This window comes from Lytechinus pictus, chromosome 1 (assembly GCF_037042905.1).
Source record: "Lytechinus pictus isolate F3 Inbred chromosome 1, Lp3.0, whole genome shotgun sequence".
NCBI classification, from domain to species: domain Eukaryota; kingdom Metazoa; phylum Echinodermata; class Echinoidea; order Temnopleuroida; family Toxopneustidae; genus Lytechinus; species Lytechinus pictus.
Window position 1 is genome coordinate 38163196 of NC_087245.1, and position 26899 is coordinate 38190094.

At 37.0% G+C, this 26899-nt stretch overlaps 1 protein-coding gene across 1 annotated transcript; it reads right to left on the reverse strand.

The window, feature by feature from the left end:
* Window positions 1–2144: 2144 nt before the first annotated feature.
* Window positions 2145–26744, reverse strand: LOC129262300 (zygotic DNA replication licensing factor mcm3-like). Its single transcript, XM_064102222.1, has 19 exons — window positions 26482–26744; window positions 22912–23024; window positions 21579–21787; window positions 20981–21111; window positions 19705–19863; window positions 18854–18933; window positions 17474–17713; window positions 17000–17056; window positions 15429–15600; window positions 14651–14785; window positions 12866–12955; window positions 12518–12602; window positions 10739–10862; window positions 10364–10514; window positions 9121–9261; window positions 7505–7590; window positions 5432–5535; window positions 4524–4632; window positions 2145–4098 (listed from the first exon to the last, which is right to left on the reverse strand). The coding sequence occupies exons 1-19, from the start codon at window positions 26548–26550 to the stop codon at window positions 3897–3899; spliced, it is 2457 nt and encodes an 818-aa protein (XP_063958292.1). The 5' UTR covers window positions 26551–26744; the 3' UTR covers window positions 2145–3896.
* Between the last annotated feature and the right edge of the window lie 155 nt (window positions 26745–26899).

Sequence of the window (26899 nt, forward strand, 5' to 3'; positions counted from 1 at the left end):
GAATACACATTCCCATTATATAAACAAGTTGTACAAATTATTTGAAACATGATTATAAATTATACAATAAATCCATATACTATATATCAGGCGCGTAGCCATGCAGGGGAGGGGGGCAGTCGCCCCCCCCCCAAAAAAAAAAAACGTCCCCAAAAAAGAAAAAAAAGAGAGGAGATAAGGAAAAGCGAAGGGAGGAAAGGTAGCTTTGTGGGTTTTTCTTTTATTATTATTTTTTCCTCAAAAAAGAAACTCCTTCACTCTAGCTTGCTATATATATATCATTGCTTCCGCGCTGCATGTGCGCGGTTAAATGACAATATTGCAGTTCTCCTTTGTTTCCCTCACCCTTTCTCTAACCCTGTTTTTCCACCTCAGCTATATGTGTTTCTTGCCATTTAAAGTTCATATGTATACATTTGGGCATGGAATGAGAGTAATTAAGGTTAGGCCGAAGTATATGAAATTACTTTTTTTTTATTAATCGCGCAACTTCTGGTCGGGTCGGCTCCGGGGGTCGGCTCCGGGCGGGTGAAATTTTTTTTTTATCAATTTCTGCCGTCACCTCCATATAGGCAACTTCTCCCGCTTTTCAGCTCATTATTAAACAACCATAATTTTGGGGCAAACAGGTTCCTAATTTAAAAAGAGGAAGGTATAAAACTCGTGTCGTATTAAATAAAAAAGTACAATATTTTGTAATCAAATTCTATTAAACTTCATGTCATTTCCCTGCACATCCATCTCCTGTTCTGTTTTGCGCCCTCAGTTTGAAATTTAATGACACTTAAGTTTCTTATCATTCAAAGTGAAGCGCATCAGGGTAAGTCAAAGAAATTAGCATCATCCTATTTTATATAATTTCAATAATCACAGAAGTTCTAATTTTTGCGAACTATTTTCCTTATAATGAAGTTCAATAATCTTAAAAAATCAATTGAATTAGAGCCGATGGGGGTATTAGAGATATCTGCATTTGATGAAACGTCCGTCCATTGAAATTTTAGAGTTTCATTGCTCTGCGCGGGGAGCAATATCTCCCTCCCGGCATATATCCTTCTTCTCCTCTGTTTTGCGAGGTAAGATATGCACTGTCGCTAAATTGTTTGTAGAGAATAGACTTTTCTCGGATCACCCTTTTCTTTGCAAAAAAAAAATGAAAGAAAGAAAGAGAGGGGGAGAGAAAGAAAGAACAAGAAAGAAGAAATGATTTTGTGACAATAACTGATATTTAACTTTCAATCCCATATTCTTTCATTTTTTCTTTCTTTTTCAATCTTCATTATATTTTCATAGGGGAGCTTCTGATGCGATCTCGATCTCTTCATTTCCCCTTTTCCTTTACAGTAATTCCCCCCTTTTTGCTGGGGGGGGGGGGCAATTCACTCTTGGATACACATACTTTCGCACTTGCACTTCTTTTTTATCTTTATTTTTATCTTCTAGCCTTTTGTGGAAAACATGAGTTTTCTTTAAAAAAAGATAAATGTATATTTTCAAAGGCTGTGCTCTTTACTATTCTCCCCCCTCTCTCCCCCCCTACCTTCATTTAGTTCTTCTCTCCCTTTCAATTTTTGTGCTTCTTTCTCTCTTTTCCCTTCTTTTCTTGGCCCTCTCCCTTCTTTTTCTCTTTTCCTTTCCATCTTTACCCTCTCCTTTCCATTCCCTTCATCCTTTTTCTCTCCCTCTCTTTCGTCCCACCCTCTCCTTTTCCCCAATTTGACAAGTCTGTTCTGGTCGTCTTCTGGAGAATGGTTGTTGAAAACACCTGTCAAAACGTCCAGTGTAGTGGTCCTTTTCAGGACCAACACCTGCCTACAAAGAAAACATGGAGTACTGTGAAACCTCGATCTACACTCATCAATGCTCAAGAATCTCCCTGCCCCCCCCCCCCCCCCTCGTCACAGTTTGCTTGCCCCCTCCCACACATACAAGCCAATTTTAAAGGAACAGGGGTCACTTTCACAGAGGGTTACAACTAATAATTTTGGTAACAGGGCTCAGCATCCAATCACAATGAAGGTTACCATGGTAGTTACAACAATGGCAATGTTGCGATAATTCTTAATTCTTTGTGGAACAGACCCAGATAGATGGTACACCAGCCCACACTTACACTGAAACAAACAAAAACCCCATGCAATCAATGACAATGAAACAATTTTATTATCTTTATTTCTTCTTCAAAAGGCCATATACATTCTAACTATCATACAATGAAATATTAAGGTACATTTTTTTGCCACAAGGCACTGATTGGGCAATGTGATCTATTTTATGTGCACATCGGATGTGCAATACCTCTAATAGAGAGTAGTCAGGTTTCATTATAATAGTAATTGACTTTACATAGAAAATATATCATTTCATAGCTATAATATAATACTTGAGCACCTAGGCAGCCCAGATAAATCTCGGGGTAGCAATAACATTATAGGGAGTATGTTTTCAGAACTGAAGCAGCTACCCCGGGTAAATATGAAGTTAATATTTATCATCAAAATATTACCGTCTAAGAAATCAAGGTGAAAAATGCCAAGTCCTGCTTTGTTTTTAGTAAGATATAGGAGAAAAGGAACATTAAAACAGGAATATCTTTGCGGTGAGAAGATAATTACATTTTTCACTCAAATTCCCCCTTACTCCTGAATGTATGTATTCGCTCTTTGGATTATAGAAAATTACCCCAAAATTTTCACAGAATATAGAAATATTACATCACAATAAAGCTATTTACAGCCAATGGTGGTTACTTTTTATACAAGACTATAACATCGATATGAAATGTACAAATTTTATATACAATATGATATAACAATGCATTATGAATCACGAAATGGTCCGTTATCCATATTCACTAATCAAAGTGAACGATTGGCCATTTTCAATCAAATTTGCCACATGCAATTCACATAATTGGAGTATTCTTTAAGAATTCTCAACCATATTTTCTACAATTTAATAACATTAGTAATATAATATCAGTTTACATCTTGGAAAAAATTGTTACATTTTTGACAGCTGTAAAACTAGGGTTAATGACCAACTCTTTCAAAACTATCCGGGCACTGCAACAATGATTTATTTTCACTTCTTCTACACTGGCCCGTATTCTGAAGTCAAGTTTAACTGAGGCCATGGTTTGACTCTAGTGATAAAATTACGAGAAGCCAAAAATAAATTTGTTTCCATTGAATATTTCTAATTTTTATAATGACCAGGATGTGGCATATAACTGTTTTTTGTAAATCAAGCAAATTTTTTTCAGCATTATACTTTTTTTTCTCTTTTGATTCAAACCAACTGTTTGTTGGGTTGGTCTTGTCTTTTAGGTGAATCTTCAGCTAACATCTGGGCCCTGTCTTACGAAGAGTTACGATTGATCCAATCAGTCATAACTCTATGGAAATCCATCAGTGTCATAATTTTTTCTACAGGAAATTTGCACAATATCCTTTGTAAACAAAGAGAAGCACAGTGAAATTTTTAAGAAAACAATGAATGCATGAATATGCACCATAGTTTGAAAATATTTTGAACAAACATGCATACTAGATGGTGAGGTTTCTTGCCGTCCATAGTTGTGATTGATCGGATCAATTGCAACTCTTTATAAGACGGGGCCCGGGAGATAAGTGTAGAGCAGTTGTTTCAAGAACCTGAATACAAACATGGCCGAAAGGGCATTCAAGCACACATACATTTTCAATTACACTTCATCACAGCTGCTACTCCACACCTATCTATAGTAGGCTAAAGCTATCTCTGTTACTTTAGGAACAGATATAGCACAGATCTAAAATAAGCAGAATCAGCAAACTCGTCCCTATTTTTATCCCAACTCCTTCAAACTTCTGAATAAGGGAAGATGAAAAACATCACCAAGAAAATGTGACAGATTAAATCAAGAAGACAATGCCTTCAGAAACCATGATCTGATTGTCGTCTTGCATCTTAGAGAGGGCGCTGTCTACCTCGGCTTTGCTAAACGGTGCTTCTTTATGTTCGGTAGTAAGGGCTTCAGAGATTTGGGTCATTGGGATCGACTGGGCATGCGTTGCCTCAAAGGTCTTGTGCACGGTGGATTTGAATAACTTCAACCTGTAGAAACAATGCAGAAAAAAAATCAATTACGGACTGATTAATTATAAAAAAGGCATTTCATCAACAAATTAGTACTCTCTAAAAAAGAACATGAACAAAGTTTTTACATTAACCTTGTTTATGTTCTATAATCTCTACTATCTCTGTTTCTGATATATTTTTTACCTTGTTTATGTTCTATTATCTGATTCTGATGTAGGCCTATTTATTTGTATTCCAAATGGGAAATAACTTTTTTTCTTTGCACTAATCTGTACACCTATGGCACAGGAGAAATGGAAGACTAAAGACTTAATGGAAAGATACGGTGAGGAAGCTCAAGACAGAAAGAAAGTGGAAGGAGGGAGTGTAATCATGGTGCGAATGTCGGTAATCCTTCATAAGAGGGAAAATGCTGAGTGAAATAAATGGTGATGACTTACCTTTGAGGATCGATAGTTGTCTGCGTGTCCTGTGAATCATCGGTGTCCATTGGTTGAGTCTGGGATGAGTCCTGGCTTAACGAAGGACGCTTACGGGGCGTTGGCATCACTGAGGAAAACAAGAGACAATAGAATGTCATCTAAAGCCAATAAAACTAAACAGCCTTTTACTAGCCTATTTAGCGCCCTCTCTCAGTAATTTTTTTCTTTTTAAATAGAAGTTTGAGCATTTATTTTACATGTTGAGTAATTGGATATTAGGAAATTAAAGACAAAGATCATATCCTGAAGTTTTCAGCACTTTCCAATTCTATGCTTGAAGTCTTTTCATATAAACAAGACAAAAAAATATGCTGATAGATTTAGATTTGGCATCCAATCAAATTTAATTTAAGATCTGTAAATGTATTCAATAAAACACATTTTTAGATTCTATCCTTCACTCAACAACTATTTCGGGGAAGATGCATTATTATGATCTAGTAATGAAATGGAATGGTGACATGCACTTTTGGGGGATTTACAAAAACCATATCGGCTTAAAAGCAGATACGAACCAATAGCGCCATCTCGAGTCCTCTCATACCTGGCCAGTTTCTTGACCCATAATGCTAGTGTAGTCTAGTAATATAGACCCATTTGAATAATAACATGCTAATCAACTACTCAATACATTTATACCGCAATGATTATGTTACCAAGTAGCAAAACAATTTTCCTCTAAAAACATTTGTTTCTTTATACAGATAAAATTATAGGTCAATTTATTCTCTGCAGTATAAGTAGATATCTGAAAAATGTATATTTTAAGACTATTTATCTATAACACACAGTCAATGAAAGACCACACACAGTTATTTCCCTTTTTAAATCATGTTTTTGGTTCTGTATTACAGCAACCTTCTTACCTTCATCATCACCCGATTCCTCGTAGCTATCAAAGTCATAAGGATCTTCCTCTCCCTCTGCTCCGGCAGGCCTCTCTTTCCTCTGGGCTCCCTTCTTTTTGCGCCTGTTGACATAGAATCAATTCATACAGACTCTAATTACCATTATTATTATTATTGTTTGTCACCTGTGCCTTGGGAGGCGAAAAGCAAACTGAATCGCTGTGACCTGCAGGTCTCTCCTCCCGATATAACTGATCGGGGGAGTGCAGGTGGACCACTACACCAGGGTTTCCCCCCTACTCTCATACGAATAGTACAATGGGTTCTTAACATGCAAAGGTGGTGACTCTCCTCTACATGGGGCCTCCATTTAACGTCCTATCCGAGGGACGGAGTATTTTCCACTGTAACATAGCCTGCATGTATGGAACACGGGAGTGACGTTTACACACAATGCACTTGCTGGCTTCAGTCATCCGCCCAGGGTGGACTCGAACCCACAGGCAGACAGGCAGACGCTTTACCGACTGAACCAACTTCGCTCTCAATCCATAATCCATAACTACTACCTTACATATCAACAAAAATGGATACTAGAACAATTCTCTTTAATGGACTTATTGACGAACATTCAGGCAAAAAATTATTATTTTTTTTTAAATTTAGAGGGCTACTTTTCACAACTTACTGCCTAAATCTGCAATGTTGGATAAGCTTTAACATTGCGACAAATGAAGACTTTCAGGGCTCCTTTGAGTATTTCAGGGCTAAATCGCCCCCCAGCCCCCATGTAAATTATTCCTGCAAACACTGCTCCACATACCAAACGTTCATCATACAGTACACTATATAAGTCTACCTTCCATTAATCAACAAATCTCCTAACTTAACGGATTATTTCAGACCAGAAAACGCAAAAAATTGTGGATAACATATTTTGAAGAAAAAGTTTGCCCAGGTCTAAAGGGATGCCACTCCCTATAATTGATAAAAAGCAGGAAATCTAGATTTTGTACAAAAAGATGTTTTGTAAAGTCAGATCTAGGTTGTAAATAACTCTTGCATTGAAAACTGGCACCCCTGTAGAACCATGATTTTTTTTCTCCAGGTAATCGTCACTAAAGCAATTGCCATTGGAGAATTGTTGTCAGAGATTCTGGTGAACAAAATGTAGAACTCTCTTACAAAAAGAGAAGGGCATGTCTTTTTTCAACTGAATAAAAAAATGGTGACCCATGTGTGCGCAACTATTCATTTTATAAACAATTCTGGGATTTTCATTAAAGGAGATTGCATTTCAAGGCATTTACCTGAAGTGCTTGACATTTAATATCATTTCACCATTTTGTAATCATTTTTTATTTTCAACCAACACAGATGAACTTTCATGATCATCACTTCACCATTTCAAATCTGTTGGGTTTGATGAATTTCTGTCTCTGTAGATGTAAAGATTAAAGGAGAATGAAACCCTTGAAACCAGCTGAATCCATATCAAAGAGAAAAATCAAAGAAACATATTGTTGAAAGTTTGAGGAAGATTGAATGAATAATAAGAAAGTTATGAGCATTTGAATATTGAGATCACTAATGCCATGTAGATCCTCCCATTGGCAATGCGACCAAGATCTGTGATGTCACACACGTACAACTCCCTCATTGCTTTAGTATTTATTTCACTTATATTCTCACTTTTATAGAATCTATCACAAGGTGAGGTATTCTCTTTATGAGAGGACAAGTACAGAGGTTTCACAACATTATATCATTGATGAATCGTTTGTCATATGATTAGAAAGAGCAAAAAGAGATGTTTTGGGGTTTATTTTCAGTGTCCAAAAGGGGAGAGTTGTTCATCTGTGATATCATAGATCTTGGTTGCGTTGCCAATGGGAGGATCTCCATAGCATTAGTGATCTCAACATTCAAATGCTCATAACTCTTCTATTGCTAGTCCTATTTTACTCAAACTTTTGTTGATCTTATTCTTTGATTTTTCTGCTTACACAAAAGCTAACTTGCTCCAAGAGTTTCATTCTCCTTTAAAGTTGTTGTATTTCTTTTTTGATAAGAATCATGCATACACCATACCTTTGTTTCTTTTCCTTCTTGGCCGCTTCATCATCCTCGGATCCACTGTCGGCCTCTTGTGGCCTCTTCCTCTTCTTCTCTAGAACCTGACACAATCAAAATATTGATATCATAATAGCTCATTGACAAAAAACATAAATAAATGATAATTGGAAACATGACATTTCATGACGAAGCTTGTCAGAAACGGATGGAAACACATTATTTCCTATAATGGAAATTTATGAAGTTTTAAAACTTAAGTTACTGACCAGTGCTTCTCAAACAATCACACACACACATGGACTGCACTAAGATTGTCCAAGCTGATTAACTAAAAATTCTGAAAACTTTCATGCTTCTGTGACCCGGGAGGTTTCATAAAGCTGTTTGTTAGTTACGAATGACCGGTGACTTTTCTTAAGAACGCCACCGGAAAACTGGTGTGTATCGCTTACAAGAAAGGTTCACCAGTTGTTTGTAAAGTCTCTTGTAACTTACGAACAGCTTTACGAAACACCCACTTAGTGGGAAAATGCAATCATAACCCTGCCTTATATCTCCACTTATGAGCAGTTCAAATCTCTTTCAAGTAATCATGATTGCTTGGTCAAGAAAGCCGTATTATGTGACTGAATATATTGACATGTACATGCTGGGCCTAACCCACAAGCATCAGTTGACTTCTGCAAGTCCTGTATCAGTATAATTTGTAAATCTTTAATGTTGACGATAAATTCTATTCAAATAAAAACAAGTGGAATGCCTCTGGCCGTCTCACCTGCATCACGCGATTCAATATAGCAGCAGTGCTGATTTTGAAAACTACTATAACTCGCACAAGATGTTCAGTGATACTTGGTTACTCGTATTTCCACGTTTTATGAATTAGACCAATACACTTATAGAGATATGATGGCAATTCAACAAATACCCCCAACGTGGCCAAAGTTCTTTGACCTTACATGACCTTTGACCTCGATCATGTGACCTGAAACTCGCACAGGATGTTCAGTGATACTTGATTACTCTTATGTCCAAGTTTTATGAACTAGACCAACACACTTTCAAATTTATGGCTGTAATTCAACAAATACCCCAATTTGGCCAAAGTTCATTGACCCTAAATGACCTTTGACCTTGATCATGTGACCTGAAACTTGCACAGGATGTTCAGTAATACTTGATTGACCTTATGTATAAGTTTCATGAACTAGGTCCATATATTTTCTAATTTATGATGACATTTCAAAAACTTAACCTTAGGTTAAGATTTTGATGTTGATTCCCCCAACATGGTCTAAGTTCATTGACCCTAAATGACCTTTGACCTTGGTCATGTGACATGAAACTCAGGCAGGATGTTCAGTAATACTTGATTAACATTATGGCCAAGTTTCATGAACTAGGTCCATATACTTTCTAAGTTATGCTGTCATTTCAAAAACTTAACCTCAGGTTAAGATTTGGTGTTGACGCCGCCGTCGCCGCCGCCGCCACCGTCGCCGTCGGAAAAGCGGCGCCTATAGTCTCACTCTGCTATGCAGGTGAGACAAAAACCTAAATTAAGACCACCTGTTTATAAAGACCTTAAATGGTCTCTATTGACAGGTTTCACTGTAAACAGTCCCACCTACCTTCTTGAAGATGGCAAACTGAACAAGTTGAATGGCTGCTTCGGCATCCTGAAGATCAACCGTCTTGCTCATGCGAGCTTTGGCGTGGGCCGTGGAGAGGCGGATCAAGGTCTCGAGTGAACGGGCCGTTACAGGAGCAGTCTAGATCAAAACATCAAATCAATACTGATTTAAACACTCCTATCTAAAAATTTAAGATCTCAGGGATGTATTCGAGGCCCTGGAGTCACAGGGCCGCTAGAATAAACTTCATCCTAAGACTTTGAACACGACTCGGACTAAGGCCGAGGCCGGCAAAATGTGGCCAAGAGGCCGGCCTCAACTACATCCCTGCAAGAACTTTGAGAACATCTTTAAAAAAAAGTTGTATTATAGAGACATGGCAATAATGGCAACCTCATAGGCCCGAATTCACATAGGTGGTTTTGAAAACCCAAGGTTGAGTCTATGGTTTATGCAGATTTCTTGTATAATTTACGCTTATTTTACCGCGTATATTAAAAAAATTTCGAATGCTGATGCGCACTTTTGTCACAGTGTGCCAAATTGACGCTTGTTGTCGTCATGATTATCCATGCTATTTTATTCATTAGTCCACTGTTTAGAATTAATGAGTCCACTCTTCAAACAGTGGCCTCATGAATAAAATAGCGTATAACCATGGTAACCGGCGTCAATTTGGCATTTTTTTATACACGCACCCGGTACGCGCTAAATTAAGCTTAATTTATACAGGAAATCTGCATAAACCATGGATTCAACCGTGGGTTTTCAAAACCACCTTTGTGAATTCAGGCCATATTGTCTGAAAACAGTCTCCTAATTCCTGTAGAGAACTGTTTCTATGCAAAAGAAGGTTTTTACTTGTCATAACTCCAGCTCTTTCTCAGCTATCCCATTTTTTCACTTTCAGAGATATGAAGTTTAAACAGCCCAACAATAAAGGGTTTGGGTTGAAATGGAATGAATCGGGCATAGTATACCACTAATGCATATCAGTTGCATTGCCGAGTACCCTTGACAAAGGGATCCTACTGCAGTCAGCTAAGAAATAGAGAGAAAAAGACAGAACTAAAGATACAATAGGGCCCAGTTTAGGAAACGATGGAACTCAATTCTGCATTCCTGTTGGAATTTATCTATTCTGATGGACAAAGCCCCAATTTTAATACAAATAAGACTTATTATCTCCATCATTTTTAGATTGTTTAACACTGAAACATAAATGAACAAACTTAGATACCTTAGCAATGTTGTTAGCTGTGGCATCTTGGCTGCGAAGTTTAGAGTATTCATCGGCGATGCAGTCAGCTGCTTCTCTTGTCAACTGAGGCTGCATTCCTTTAGCGATGTGGATGTACTTCCTCATGAATTCCATGCTTACATACTTGTGCCTGAAAATATAAAAATAAAACATTTTTTACACCCAATCATTGTTCCATATCCACTGAAAGAATTCAACCATTTTAATATTGCTTTGTATATCGACAATTGGTTCTTCAGTCAATGCGAGAACAAAAATGGTATGTACAGACAGACAACCTGGAAACATTTTGCACAGGAATAAAAATATCACTCCAACAGGATTGAAAAGATCATCCCAACAAGATGTACTTACTTCTTTTTTGCACCATGGAGTAGTTTATCATGCTTGTCAAAGACTTTCGTTGCTTGCTTCTCTTCTTCGATAGCATCTGGGTCATTGGTAGCCAAGAAGTCAACTGAACTACCCAGTGGCATCGCTGCATTAGGAAGAAACAGTTGGACATTGCATTAAACAAGTGCACACTTAGTTACAAAGAATGTGTATAGCATTTCCATATAAAAAGTCCGCACATGTTGGTCCCGTGTATAGGAGAGTCACAACCTATGCACGTTAAAACCAATACACTATTCGTCAAAGAGTAGGGTGTTCCCGGCAAAATTCAGGTCATGTACCTGATGCGTTTTGGCCCAGGAGGGACCTGCATCGTATACATCCAGATCCAGAAAGGTATGAGAGAAGACATATGTTGATTAAATGCCTTGCTCACGGCATACACGCCCTGACTAGGGATCGAATGATGGACTTTCTAGTCAGTGCCTTGCACCATCTGGCCACTAAACCTCCAAATTTCTAAAATTTGCATGAATTGGTAGGTTTTCCAGAATAAAAAAAAAACAGTTGTAATCGTTATCACATTTGTCAACTGCTTGTTTACTTTTTGATGCAACAATTCAGGCAATTTACAATCCCTGCAGTCTTACTGTGATGTCACCCTTGTAAATCTCTATAATATTGCAATTTTTATGTATCTTTGTTACAGAAATAAAATTCCCATTCAAATTTCAAAATATTTTCAATTCAATTCTGATTTTCACAATTATAATACAAGATCATCCAGTAAATATCATTTTCCCCAAACAAGAACAAACAGCTCAAAATTTTCTATTTTCTTTAAAGGTCCAGAAATTTGGAACAATATTGAAGTAATTTTAAGAGAAAAACCAACATTGAACTCATTCAAAAGGAGATATAGGCACTTTTTGTTACAGCGCAATAAGAGATAGGATTTTCCTGCATGTGTATCGAGTGTAAGTGTGTGCGTGGGTGTGTGTGTGTGTATATACATGATTATGTTTACCGTAATTGTAAATTATTTACTTAGTGATTTTTTTGTTGTATTACATTGAAATGTATAATTTTATATGTTTTATGTGTACTTGTTGTTTTGTAAGGGGATAACCTAGATAAGTAATTCTACTTTTGTTATCCCCTCCACTGCACTATAATATGCTTACTTTGTACACTTTTATTTTGATTGTGGAAATTCAATAAATTCAATTCAATTCAATTAAAAAAAAAATGTTTAATGTCATATTCCTTATCAATAGAATGGTCCTATTAAAATTCAGATTCAGATTAACATTTATTTGGTATAAGATAAAATAAGATAAATTTATGATGCCTTGCTTTTTCATTTGGTGTGCTCATCATTTAGACTTTACCTTTGAAAGGCTTCAGGCCTACTGTCGATCCCATCACTTTCTGTAGTCATTGTTCTACTTTTCACAATGTACCCTTACTTTCAGTGTTTTAACATTGTACTGTATTTTATCAGACTTTGGAAAATGTGGGATTACACCAAATGGGATTAGACTAATTGGGATTAGACCAAAAGGGATTAGACCAAAAGGGATTAGACAAAAAGGGATTGGACTAAGTGGGATTGGACTAAGTGGGATTGGACTAAGTGGGATTGGACTTAGTGGGATTGGACTTAGTGGGATTGGACTTAGTGGGATTCGACTAAGCGGGATTCAACTGAATGGGATTCGACTGAATGGGATTCGACCGAATGGGATTAGGCCAAATGGGATTAGACTAGATGGGATTAGACAATGTGGGAATACTTACCATCTCCATCCTGCTCTCCTGATTGTCTGTATCGATGCATCCTAAGGACGTGATCTGAGATCTTACGATCATGTTCAGGATCCATCTAATAGAACACGAGAAAAGAAAACATTTTCTACCTAGGATACGTTTGGTGACCTATATAATAATAGTAGCAAGATTTACATAGCACTTTTTGCCAGAGGATGCAAAGCACGTAGATTAGTACCCTTTTAATTTCCATTGTCCCTTTTCTTTTTTTTGTTCATTCATTACTTGAAAAATCCTGGGGGTAGGGAAATCACTTCCCTGCTCCATCCCCCCTCCCTTGGGTCTAACTTAATTTCTTTGTTATGATTGGATACTGACCTGGTCAAGAACGATAAAGATGACATCGAAACGAGAGAGAAGAGAGTCTTGTAGGCCAATGTTCTCCATGGGAGTCTTATACTGGTCATACTAAATAAAAACACAGAGCAAATTACAACATAAAAAAATTAAGAATGCTTATAGATAATATAATGGAAATACTTTTAAATCATTCATCCAAGGCAAATACTTTTTCTTTTGAATAATTTTGATTTTGTTTGATGAACTCTTGACAGTCCCTACCTCAGTTAAAGAAATCTTGGGGATTGAGGGTTAAACTAGACATAGCTCCAAGAAAAATTTCATAGTCAATTTTATACTGGCACTGTTGTTGCTTGGTAACTCAAATTTCATAGTAGTTTTTTTATTATTTTATTTGGCACACATTTTTTAAAATCGGTTATAGCTCTTTCAAGGAAAAAGCAGCATAATGTTGAGCCAAGCAATGCAATCGGGAGAAGGGGGGGGGGGGGTTCACAAGTGTGACTATAGTCATGTATAAACGTCAATGTGTAAACGGTATCCAACGCGCAAACTCATTGATGACTACGGAGGAGTGCGCGTACTCTGAACACAATCTATCCGATGTGGTGATGGTTTTAATATACTGCACACAACAGAATTAAAGTGCGATTCTTATTGGGTGTTGCAATGGAATATTTGCAATCAATTGCAAATATTCTGTTGCAATTTTATAATTGATAGATAGCAAATTAAATTACACTCCTTGTTGCAAGGTAATAAAAGTGCAAATTTTTAATTAATTGCAAGCAAATAATTGAGCATCTGAATATAAAAACGGCCCAAGTCCAATTTTTGGCAAAATTTAGTTAAATATGGGGAATTTTTCCTTAATGGGCAATTCAATGCTAGAAAATCAGCCATTTTCACAACATTTTCCAGCCTGCTGTCCAAACGAACGAAGAACTTCAATTTGCTTTTTGGTAATATTAAAGTACTACTGGGAAGACATGCAAACAACTGACAACCAACAAAAATATGTTGTCCATTGGTGAATTAGAGCTTAGAATGTTGCGTGTCTTTCTGCATCCTGTACGACATACAACATTTTCACCTATAATTTACCCATAATCAATTTTTTTGTGTTGGTTATAAGTTTTTCACATGACTACCCACTATAGTTTTATTATTGAAAAAATAGAATATTTTATTGATCAAGCATTCGGCTAGGAAACTAGAAATTGTTGTCAAAATGTCCCGTACGACACGTATGGAATCGCCCTAATATACAATGACCCATCTTGTGTATAAATGATAAATCTAAAATCATCTGAGAAATGCCTTAAATAAAAAAAACAAATCAGGTATGAGTAGAAGTCCAGGACTTAGGCTTTTCTTACATTCATATCATAGCACCCTCCCTCATTACTTCTACGACTTACTACAGAAGTCTACCATGTATATGAATGTAAGAATGACCCTAGTACATATGATTCTAAAAACGACCCAAGTCCACCAGACAGAAGGCCCCACCCACAAGTAACGTGAATATTAATGTTCATACCAAACGTACACTTAAATTTGTTTTATGATGTTCTTCATGTCTTTCGGCCAAACATACTTTAATTGCCCAAATTAAAAAACATTTTTAAAAAATTTGATTTTCTCAAAATGACCTCCTATTGACTTGGGCCTTTTTTATATTCATATACTCAACTGATTTTGGGACCTAAAATAGACTTGCAATTGATCCAAAATATTTTGCAACGCCCCATTATTCACGATAACATCATTGTGAAACTCCCCCAGAATGATGTAACTTACCCGTCCATAAACAGGGTTTGCAGCTGCTAATACACTACACCTAGCGTTGAGCTTGGCATGGATACCCGCCTTAGCGATGGTGACACGCCCCTGTTCCATTACCTCATGTATAGCCGTACGATCTTGATCGCTCATCTGAAAATTACCATCAACAAAATGAATCCATCAATTTAAAGGCAACAATACCCAACACAACAATATCCTTTTTAACTATGAAGTTGAAAATTTTGTTTCCCACTTCACGGTGAGTGATGTTCATATCTGCAGTTGCTATTTCAGGCTTTCATCAAAATTGAATTAAATGAGAATACAAATATATAAGTCCAATTCCCTAAAGGTAGGACCATTCTAAAATGATTTTGTCATGTAATTGATCTCAGCTTTTTAGTTCATATGATAAGATGCATAAATGTTTGCAAGTTACAATAGCTCAAATGAACTCCGGTAAAAATGAGACAAGTTGTTGGGATCAGGTGTAGAGGAATGTTGATTAATTAATAGAGTTACCCAAGCAGAACGTGTGATAACTATCATATTATTGTGAAAAGGAAAACAGGATGAACTGAAGATCTAAAACAAATGCCCCTGGCAAACAACCATGGTGGACGGAGGCATACAAATATGCAGATTTTTAAATCGTTTCATTGTGAGAAGTACATAAGCAGGTTCTTGGCAATTACATAATTCTACCCTCTCATCATTTTCTTAAATAAATACAAATCACAAGCACTACTTTATAAAACACGTTTTAGAGAGAGTCCTTAAATGATCTTATTACCTTGTCGAACTCATCGATGCAGACGACTCCACGATCAGCAAGTACCATAGCGCCAGCCTCGAGACGACGCTCGCCCGTTTCTTGGTCTGTTGTAACAGCAGCTGTGAGACCAACACCGGATGAACCTCTTCCAGTTGTTGGAATGGCTCTCGGTGCGGTGTGCAGAACATACCTACAAATTAACAAAATCAAAGGCAATCATTAAGGTGCAGTGTGCAGAATGTACTTACAAATATCAACATCAGAGATTCATTTTGGTGCAGTGTGCAGAATGTACCTATCAATTAACATCAAAGACCATATCATTTTACCCCTTGATGACCTTTGACTGATCATCTTCAACAACACACATGAGGTGTTACCCATGCAATGATCATAATTGTATGTACCAAGTGTGGACACAATTGATGCAGAAATTAAACAAGTGGAATGCCTCTGGCCGTCTCACCTGCATCACGCGATTCAATATAGCAGCAGTGCTGATTTTGAAAACTACTATAACTCGCACAAGATGTTCAGTGATACTTGGTTACTCTTATTTCCACGTTTTATGAACTAGACCAATACACTTATAGAGATATGATGGCAATTCAACAAATACCCCCAACGTGGCCAAAGTTCTTTGACCTTACATGACCTTTGACCTTGATCATGTGACCTGAAACTCGCACAGGATGTTCAGTGATACTTGATTACTATTATGTCCAAGTTTTATGAACTAGACCAACACACTTTCAAATTTATGGCTGTAATTCAACAAATACCCCAATTTGGCCAAAGTTCATTGACCCTAAATGACCTTTGACCTTGATCATATGACCTGAAACTTGCACAGGATGTTTAGTAATACTTGATTACTATTATGTCCAAGTTTCATGAATCAGATCCATAAACTTTCAAAGTTATGATGGTAATTCAACAGATACCCCCAATTCGGCCAAAGTTCATTGACCCTAAATGACCTTTGACCTTGGTCATGTGATGTGAAACTCATGCAGGATGTTCAGTGATACTTGATTAACCTTATGTATAAGTTTCATGAACTAGGTCCATATATTTTCTAAGTTATGATGACATTTCAAAAACTTAACCTTAGGTTAAGATTTTGATGTTGATTCCCCCAACATGGTCTAAGTTCATTGACCCTAAATGACCTTTGACCTTGGTCATGTGACATGAAACTCAGGCAGGATGTTCAGTAATACTTGATTAACCTTATGGCCAAGTTTCATTAACTAGGTCCATATACTTTCTAAGTTATGCTGTCATTTCAAAAACTTAACCTCAGGTTAAGATTTGGTGTTGACGCCGCCGTCGCCGTCGCCGCCGCCGTCGCCGCCGCCGTCGCCGTCGGAAAAGCGGCGCCTATAGTCTCACTCTGCTATGCAGGTGAGACAAAAAATGAAGTCGAAAATACAGACCCTAAACAGACATTTTTGTAACAGATCAACACCCCTACAGGAAAAGCGATCACTAGGTCTCTGCCCAACGTCATTCAGGTGGGACAAAACCAAGCAGGAGCTCTCAGTTTCCAACTAGTTGTGTTTTAATAAAAGGTATGAGATACTCACCTCAACATCTGTGACTTGGCTGTTGATGGGTCTCCAATTAATAATACATTGATGTCACTGGAAAGAAAAAGGGGATCAAATAAGTATTGTTTTAGAGCTTCTTCATACGTAAATCATTCACCACGGGAGGAGACCTGTCTGCAGGGTAAAGCCAATCACCATTTTGATGACAAATTTCTCTCGAAAGCACAGCTCCTCCCATAAACACCAGTTCTGACAATTCTAACCATTTACGTGTGTTACGTCAACCCCCGAAATTTCCACCTGCAAACTACATAAACAAGGAAATTTGGTTGCCTTCGGTTGCTGATGTTTGAAAAAATTCGAACTACCAAGCTAGAATGCAAGACCTCTGCGGCGGTCTGTGTATTAACCTCATATTAGCTTGTTTCAGCTGTCCGTGATCACGCAATCCGCATCTGAACGCAAGCCCAAAGCGCAAAGGTGTGAGCCATGCTTTAGTGAGAAACCTACCCACGAAGTCTGGTACCATTCTCCAGTACTTTCTCCATTCCTCCTAGCAGCATACACAGCACCGCCTTCTTAATGTACTCATGACCGTGGATAGAGGGCGCTAGACTCTTGGCCAACAGCTCAAAGACATCTTCCTTTTTATCCTGGGAGAATTTGCGGATTTTTGCGATGTCTTCTGCGGTGAAGTTTGGAACCGTCTCCTTGCTTAGAAGCTGTACGTGGTTGGCTATGATGATGGTTCTGATCAAGGAGATGAACAATTACATCATTTGTTTTTAATTCATCCAGACATGATTTTCAAGGAAATGACATCCACTGTATGCTGACTGGCAAATATATGTAAATGCGATTCAGCTATACTGTTTTGAATATCACTGATGCACTGGTATTCAATCAAATACATTTCTTTTTACAATCTTTGTTTTGTAATTATCACATTTTTATCCAAATTGCCCAATTGTATGATGGTGGGCCCCAAGTCTGCGCACCTAACAATTTGAGTTAAGATTTCACATGAATTTCTTCTTATTTCACAAAATCTTTCAGTTAATAAGGTTCCTCATATTATCATGAGTAAGTGTACCAAATTTCTCATTGAAAAATGAAAGAAAATATAGGATTTTCTTGAAAAAACCTCGGGCAGTCATTTTCAGATAGAAAAAAAAAATGGTACCCCATGTCTGCGCACTCATTCACTTTGCACACGATTCAGGGATTTTGATGAGAAAGGCTGCATTTTGAGGCCGTCACATGAAATGCCCAAATTTCATTATTTTTCCACCATTTTGAGTCAGATTTTTTTATGAATACCTGTCTATGTATTGCATGTGTAAAGTCTGTGTTCGTTGCGTATCTTCTTTTACTAGAATCGCGCAAATACGCGTGTGCGCAGACAAGGGGGACTTGCCATATAGCAGATTTCAATAATTTTACAAACTAAACGTATGACAAATATAACTTATCCCAAGATTCGATTTTCCAGCTCAATCTCTAAATTTAAACAATAATGCATCATGTCCACAACTTGAAAGCTTCCGTATGAAGGGAGAGAAACCTATCTGAAATTATTTCAAATTGAAGACACAAGATATATCTGCCAAAACAAATAATTATGTCAAAACATGAGGATTTGCAACTCTGATAAATTGCAATGCACCATGGGAGCAGTCTATCGTTCACTCAACAAGGTGTATTCCATGATATTCACATTGAGGTATTCATTATTTAAGAGGGAAGTAAAAGCTATTGATGAGATGCATATACTACTTTTTAAGAGATCGATCTAAGTGCACCCCCCATCTTAAATCAATAGTGGACATAAGGTCATTTGGGACATGACCTAACTACGAATTGTTTTTAAACCAAGGAATATATCATTACCTGAATGTGCCGTTAGTGTAACTACCTTGCTTGTTTGGGAGGCACCGGAATGTACCAATGACTTGGACTCGGTCTCCGGGCTGAAGTAAGAAAAAGAAATATGGTTACCATTCATAAATATTTTAGCACCTACATTTGTGAATAAGAGATTAATAACCTATATTAGTTATTTCAGGCCTAAAAAATGTTATGTTGCCCTCATAAGCTCAAAATCGGAGAGTTGGGTCAGTCGGTAAGTTTTCTTTTTTTCTTTTCTAATACCTGTATGTGATTATTCATTAATGCAATCGAACATGTCAAAATACATATTCAAGTGATTGGTTTAACCCACTGAACACAAATTTGAGCAAAGTCTTTGCCGAAATCTGATATCTTCTCGTAAAAAAAGTGATCCTGATTTTCGCATTTTATGGTCGGTCGGATGAGGGCAACATTTAAATACACATCAATTTCACTTAGAGATCATCTGCATAGTATTTCAATATTCAGATTGTATATTACTTTAAATATTTAACTCATAAAAAATATACATGTAGAGCACAGAGAAAAGTGCATTAGTGCATTAGGCACTTAATCATATATTGATTGTAAATATTCATGTATCATGGATGTCTATCATTTTATGTTTATAATTATTGGATGTGGGGCAGTAGGCTTTATTGCCAATTATTCTGTTAACTATATCTGCCCCTGGCATTCCAGTGGTTAATCTCTATTTCTATTATGCATTGTTAATTCTTTGATTTCTGAATTGCTTGTATTCTTTATGTAATCTTCATTTTGCCAAATAAACAATAATAATAGTAATATTCATGTAAATGAAAATAAGTTATCTGATGGTCATTTCTTACCTTGCAGACGTCTACCAGATCATTGTCGACGATGATGTCGACAGACCTCGGAAGCTGGCCAGCAGGAGCTTTCTCAGGCATCTCTTGAATTGTAATAGTCTGATGGTCTTTATACATGGACAGTCCAAACTCTGTCTCAAGGGGATTACCTTGGTCATCCTGTTAAATCAATCATTTGGGAGTGACAATCAGTTTGGAAGCCATGGTGGTCAGCAGTGGTCGGGCCCCATCAGCACAGATTTCTGACCACCACTTAAGTGTAAAAAAAAACCTCATTGCAAAGAATTTTACTTGCCTTAATTTCCATCTTCAATCTTGTTTTATTTGCACAATTAACAATAAGCATTCTCATGTTTGATAAATTTGCATATTTATTTACAATATGCATTCTTATGCTTGTTAAATTTTTTATTTTCAAAGATTTGCCACTGTCAAATAGTTCTAACACAATGATCATAACAAATAACAATTTATGTTGCCATAAAATTCTGACCACCGCTAAGAAGTCTGTCGCTTGAACTCTCATGACAATAGATACACTTTCTATTTTATAGGTGATATGTTTTTTACAGGCAGGGTTCTAGACAAATTGAACGAACTAAAAGGAAATGGACCCTTCATTGGTTAGTTGGGAAAAGCAATCTTTTTAGCCTTATCATCCATTACCAAAGTTTGCAACCATGGTTTCACAATGTCATCACAAACAGGGGCCCGTTTCATAAACAGTTACAACTATGGTAACTCTGACATTATGACAACTACATGAACCTCATTAACAGGGCTCAGCATCTAAACAAATTTTTCAATGGTAGTTACAATAGTAAATTGACCACAGCTCTGTATGTCTTCATGAAACAAGCCATCCCTATGTCTTCAGGTCACTGATTTCTTCAAAACAAAAACTATGACAAAGATACCTATCAGCTCACACATCAACAAGAGTAATCACCACCAATTTTCAGTGTGGTCATTTCTTCAGCTTAGATTTCACAGAGACTGGTTCATGTTAACAAACCTGCAGACAATTTCATAAAAATTATTATAATAACTAATTTGCAATAACAGATAAAAGCTACTGAAATCCTTCAATCTTATCGGCTGATAGTAAATTTTGCTATAGGAACTGTTCATTTGTTATTATAACAAGTCTTTCTGAAACGGGACCCAGATCTCATTCTACCATGACATGGCAACATTTAGCCTTGATTTTAAAGAATTTCACATGCAATAATCACTGCTGCAACTACATCCCTTTAGCTCTAACATATTGACATACCTTTGTTGGATAGACAGAGCTAGAAGGGAAAGCATCAAGAGAGGTGAGATCGGTGTATTTACGTTCCATCGTCTTACGAGTAGCTGGACAGTAATGGACGCTGCGCACCACCTTGGGTCTAACAAGTGAGCCTGCAAATAAGGAAATTTTTGTAATTATTCAATAAAGTCAAAGCTAATTCATTGGTTTTAGTCTGGTGTTGTGTGAATGAACAGTAATGTCAAATCAAAGCTACTATAGCAAAACAAGTTATACTATCTAAAACAAGAGGGTAAAATTCAAGGTAATGATAAAAAAATATAGAAATGGTGAACCAAACTAGGCATAATGGAAGAAATAAGGTGGAGTCGCTAAAAAAGGTTTACAAACCCAATGCTGAAGTATGCCATTATAATCATCTGTTTGTTGTCATTTGTGCCCAGGAGGCTTAACCTTTGGATCTCTCTCTCTCCTCTCCTCTTAATATTACTGATTGGGGTATACAGGTGGACCACGACACACAGGGTTCCCCCTTACCTTTGATGGAATTCACTCAGTTTTGAAAATTTGTGTTCCTGCCCCTTTTCACAAAAACTAATTGCAACTTAATTTTACTCACATTTTGTAACGATACCCTCTACACAAACCAGGTTTCCAAGGTAACTGGCTGCTAGAGAACGCGGAGTGACGTGCTTGGCCCCAAAGCTTCCCTCGAATCCAACAAAGAAGTCATCATGCTGCTTGCCGTATGCAGTATCAGCCGACGTGACAAACTCCTTCAGCGCTCGCTGGAGACAGGCCACCTCTTCGTGGGCTTCATTCAATAGTCTAAAAAGAGCAGAAATTAACATTTGTAATACAAGGCAATGGATTGATTGAATGAGGTTTTACGACACTATCAACAGAATGCATAGAAGTGTCTGAATATGAATCTGCAAAGTTATATCAAATGGTAGGATTTTGTTTTCTTAATGTTATTCATATATGATTAATGGAATGAATTACAAAGTAAATGGGAGTATATTAAAGGAGAATGAAACTCTTGGAGCAAGTTAGCTTTTGTGAAAGCAGAAAAATCAAAGAATAAGATCAACAAAAGTTTGAGTTAAATAGGACTAGCAATAGAAGAGTTATGAGCATTTGAATGTCGAGATCACTAATGCTATGGAGATCCTCCTATTGGCAATGCGACCAAGATCTATTATGTCGCAGATGAACAACTCTCCCCTTTTGGACACTGAAAATATACATGTACCCCAAAACATCTCTTTTTGCTCATTCTAATCATATGACAAACGATTCATCAATGATATAATGTTGTGAAACCTCTGTACTTGTCCTCTCATAAAGAGAACACCTCACCTTGTGATAGACTCCATAAAAGTGAGAATATAAGTGAAATAAGTACTAAAGTAATGAGGGAGTTGTACGTGTGTGACATCACAGATCTTGGTCGCATTGCCAATAGGAGGATCTACATGGCATTAGTGATCTCAATATTCAAATGCTCATAACTTTCTTATTATTCATTCAATCTTCCTAAAACTTTCAACAATATGTTTCTTTGATTTTTCTCTTTGATATGGATTCAGCTGGTTTCAAGGGTTTCATTCTCCTTTAAACAATAACTACTTCACTGTAAAAAAAAATCCTACTTTTTTAGCAGAGTACCGTAGTAGTTTCTTTAACACGCAAATGTTGACTCTACCTTACATTGCTTCAAGTCTCCTCCGAAAGACAATTTCAGTAAAATGCCTTGCCAAAGGGCATAACTTATGAGTGGAATTCTGACACTTTCTTACTTAATATCTAAATGAAGAGGAACTCAATACAGCAGTGTAAAACGTATTTGAGAAAAAATGGTCAGTGAAGAGTTAGATAGATCAAGATTAGATTATGGTCTTCTTCTATCCTCTCCAACTTTGCAGCTAATAAAAAATAGGTGTACTCACCTAGAAGCTCTCTTGGGGTACTTTCGTCGGAGGTCATTGATGTTGACAACGAGACGACACTGGTTCTTTGAAATCATGCTCTGAACCTTCTCATGATAGATTCCTTGATCAGCCTGTAAATGTAAAATGAAAAACATATTAGAATTTAGATCAAGGGTTGGACAGATCTGGTGTCCATCTTACAAAGTCAACATATAAAAAGCATGTTTGTTCAAAAAAAATTCTAGACATGAATGTATACTAATTCCATAAATTCATTGATTTCTTGATAATTTGGTGCGTTCTCTTTTATTTACAAAGGACATTTTGCAAATTTCCTGGAGAAAAAATGATGGCACTGATGGATTTCCATAGAGATACTCTTTGTAAGATGGGGCCCTGAAGTTCAAAGAGAATACCAGTACTGAACCCCGAGTGTAATGTACATGTAAATCTCTATCTGCTCCAATGTTTCGATATGAACTCGAGGGGGGCGTTTCATGAAAGGACTTGCCAGATGTTTTATCTGACAAGTCCCACTTTACCGGACAGTTAGCATAGGAACAGTGCCTCTCAGCCAGCTAGTCAAAATCAAGGAAAGATGTCAGATATGACAACTCAGACAAAAATGTTGATGAAACGCTCCCATGGTCATTCCATGAAGACCCGTTTTCTGTGACTTCCAATTTAGGTCTAGAATTTACGCCTACTTCATTCCAAGGGTTTTCACCATGCCTTTTTAGTGGAATTTTTATTACCTGACACCCCAAGGGGACCGAGTCAACGATCTCGGCTTATGGAGGAAGGATACAACTTAGAGAGAGAGTGGTAATATTTTTTTTCTGGTAGATGAAGTTGATTTCTCTTTTTTCTCACCAATTATTCTAGACCCCTATAATAATTCTAACATACAGTACATCTAGGCCTAGGGTAACATGCGAAGTATTTGTTATGTCATTTTTGGTTTCAAAGGCTAATTTATAAGCCACCAAACTTTGATAAGTCAGATCTAAACACATTACAACTAATGATAAATGTTCAACCCACTGACCACTTGTGGATCAGGGGGGGGGGGGGGGCGGCACAGTCGGCCCTTGTCCCCCCCCCCCTTTCGAGGGGCACAATCAAAATTTGTAATGTACATATACCTCTATAACTTTATAACTCTAATGTGCCCTCACCCCCTTTTTACTCTTTTTTTTCTTGTCAAATTTTGTTTGTGGACGAAATGACCTTAAAACTTGGGAGAAACTTTTTTGGGGGGGTCAAATTTTCCTCAGGGAAAATGTGCCTCCCCCTTTTGGAAAATCCTGGATCCACCCTTGCCACTGACCACTTTTGAAATCAGTCAAATTGGCCTTTTAATTGCATATGGTCAGTGTGTTCAATGTCGATTTTTAAATTTAAATAGCAACAAATCTTGTTGAATTACAAAACACAGAACACGATCAGCGGTGCAATGTTCAGTGTCGAAAATATAAAGCTTATTTGTTGATCACCTTTAAATTTCCCGCTTTCATTTCGTTATACTTATAGCACAGTTTAACTTTAGTGTGTAGTTTGACTCATCAGTCACAATTAGAAATCAGGTCAATTCTAGCTGGCACCTGCTCGAGCAGCTAGGTTTTGACTGCACTGCGAGAGCAAATTTAGAGTTTGAAAGCTCAATCATGTTCAGAGTTGCACATTCGATCGCGATGCTGAAGGTTGTAAAATCTGAGCTGATAGAGTTTACCAACGCATCTTTTTCAATGTTTAATTAAATTTTCCTCTGAAACATGATTTGAAAGACATTTATTAAATTTAGATCTAGATCTAACTTTTTTTGTTAGATCGATCTAGATCTAGACTTTAGTCTAGATCTACATACTATAGTAACTTATATAGATGAATGAGAATGGAGGACATTTTTTTAATGCACACCCTTTTTTGTTTCCATGTTTACAATCATTCATGATTCAAGTTAAGTTAGGCCCAACGTTGGTAGAATAGCTAAGGTTTAAATTTGGAAACCAACATTGCATTGAACACACCCAAGCCAAGGGCAGGCCTACATTAGGCCTAACGTTCGATCTAACTTAAACTAAAGGACAAGTTCACCCCAACAAAAAGTTGTTTTAAACAAATAGAGAAAATCCAAGAAGCATATAACACTGAAATTTCATCAAAATCGGATGCAAAATAGGAAAGTTATGACATTTTGAAGTTTTGCTAATTTCACAAAACAGCTATATGCACATCCTGGTTGGTATACAAATGAGGGGACTGATGACGTCACTCACTCGTCACTATTTCTTTTGTATTCTCTTATATGAAATATTTTAATTTTCTCCTCATTGGAAGGTAAAATAGGTTTTCTTCCTCCATGAACACGAGGAATTAAATTGTTTCTAACTTTTATGGTTCAGTAAAGCTGGTCCTTATTGTCAAATCTGTAAAAATTGAAATATTGTATAATTCAAACAAAAAACAAAAGAAATAGTGAGTGAGGGACATCATTGACTCTCTGCCGCGGTCCCGGTAAAATCCAGGTCAAGCATTGGCGGCGGAGCAAAGGATTATCTTCTGTGTTTGGGGGGACGCAACAATACGCGTCCCCTCCCCCCCCCCAAACACAAAATATAATCCTCTGCTCCGCCACCAATGAGGTCAAGTACCTGATGCATTTATGCCCAGGACTGGAGGGCCACCATATACATCCAGGGGAGCGTTTCATCAATATTTTCATCCGACAAGTTGTCAGATCTGACATCTTTCCATGATTTTGATTGGCTGAGAGGCACTGTTCCTATATGGTAACTGTCGGATAAAATGGGACTTGTCGGATAAAACGTCCGACAAGTCCTTTCATGAAACGCCCCCCAGATCTCATTTGCATGTTGCTGCATGAGACTGAGTTGTGAATATAACTCAGTTAACTGCTTTGTGAAAAATAAGCGAAACTTTAACTCATATCTTTCCTATTTTACATCCGATTTTGATGAAATATTCAACGTTATTGTTTGATTTTTCTCTAATGTTATTGATTAAAATCAAATTTTTTTCTGGGGTGGACTTGATCTTTAAATTTAATTTAATCTAGATCTATTCTAGGGCCTAGATTAGAAAATTAGATCATGATGATGTCAATAGATTTATCTTTAATGCTAGAAAAAAAATATATAGGCCTAGGCCTAATAAGCTTCCGTTAAAAAAAAACGGTTAATGACTCATGAACGTAACTATAAATAATTAGAAACAGATCCAACTTGTCTTGTCTTTCCGTTGATGCCCACAATCAAAGTGTTGATTATTATGGCAACGCGTTAGACTTATTATTATTAACGTTAGTTAGAAGTTAGAAGAAAGAAAACTCTAACTTATAATTGTGGGCAGGTGAGCTTTAATTAGGCCTAGATCTAAGACGTGAATATTAATATTTTTCTAAAATTATTCTCGCGTACCTTAACGACATCAAGTTTCAAAATCAAATTCAAATTTTCATTCAATTTCATGCAACTTTTAACTGTTGTTACTTCCATCAACAGACAACAAGAGAAAACAAAAACGTCCAACAGCCAACAGGCAACAAAATTAATCATTCAAACTTACATCATCGTCCAGAAATTCTAGATATTCACGCTGGTAATCTCTCAACTGTTGATCAATGTCGGTATCCATGATTTAGCTCGGAAGTTTCTTTTTAACTGAAGGAAATGTGACAGAAACTAGAAGAAGTCCACACTTTTCATGCATGTAAACAAAGAATATCTGCGCCAGTGCAGTGTACATGCAGTTTAAATGCCCGATCTTTATGCACAAAACACACGAACGTGCATCGCACACAATTTTCGCGCCACGATCAACATGTGATTGATCAACCCGCGGGACCTTTAACTAATTCTAGTTCACTGATTGGCTATCTGAATAGACTAGTCTACAGTCCACAGACTCCTTTGTATCATGATGAAATAAAATGAAATTTCTAGAATTATTACATACCAGCAGTACCAGCTAATACTCGGCCTTT

Excerpts from the sequence above, each read along its gene's own strand:
- LOC129262300 (XM_064102222.1), bottom strand. The coding sequence starts at position 26,550 with ATGGATACCGACATTGATCAACAGTTGAGAGATTACCAGCGTGAATAT. Across the intron at positions 19,864-20,980 it reads GCTCTGTCTATCCAACAAAG|GATGACCAAGGTAATCCCCT; the intron begins GTATGTCAATAT and ends TTGATTTAACAG. Across the intron at positions 17,714-18,853 it reads TACACTAACGGCACATTCAG|AACCATCATCATAGCCAACC; the intron begins GTAATGATATAT and ends CTCCTTGATCAG.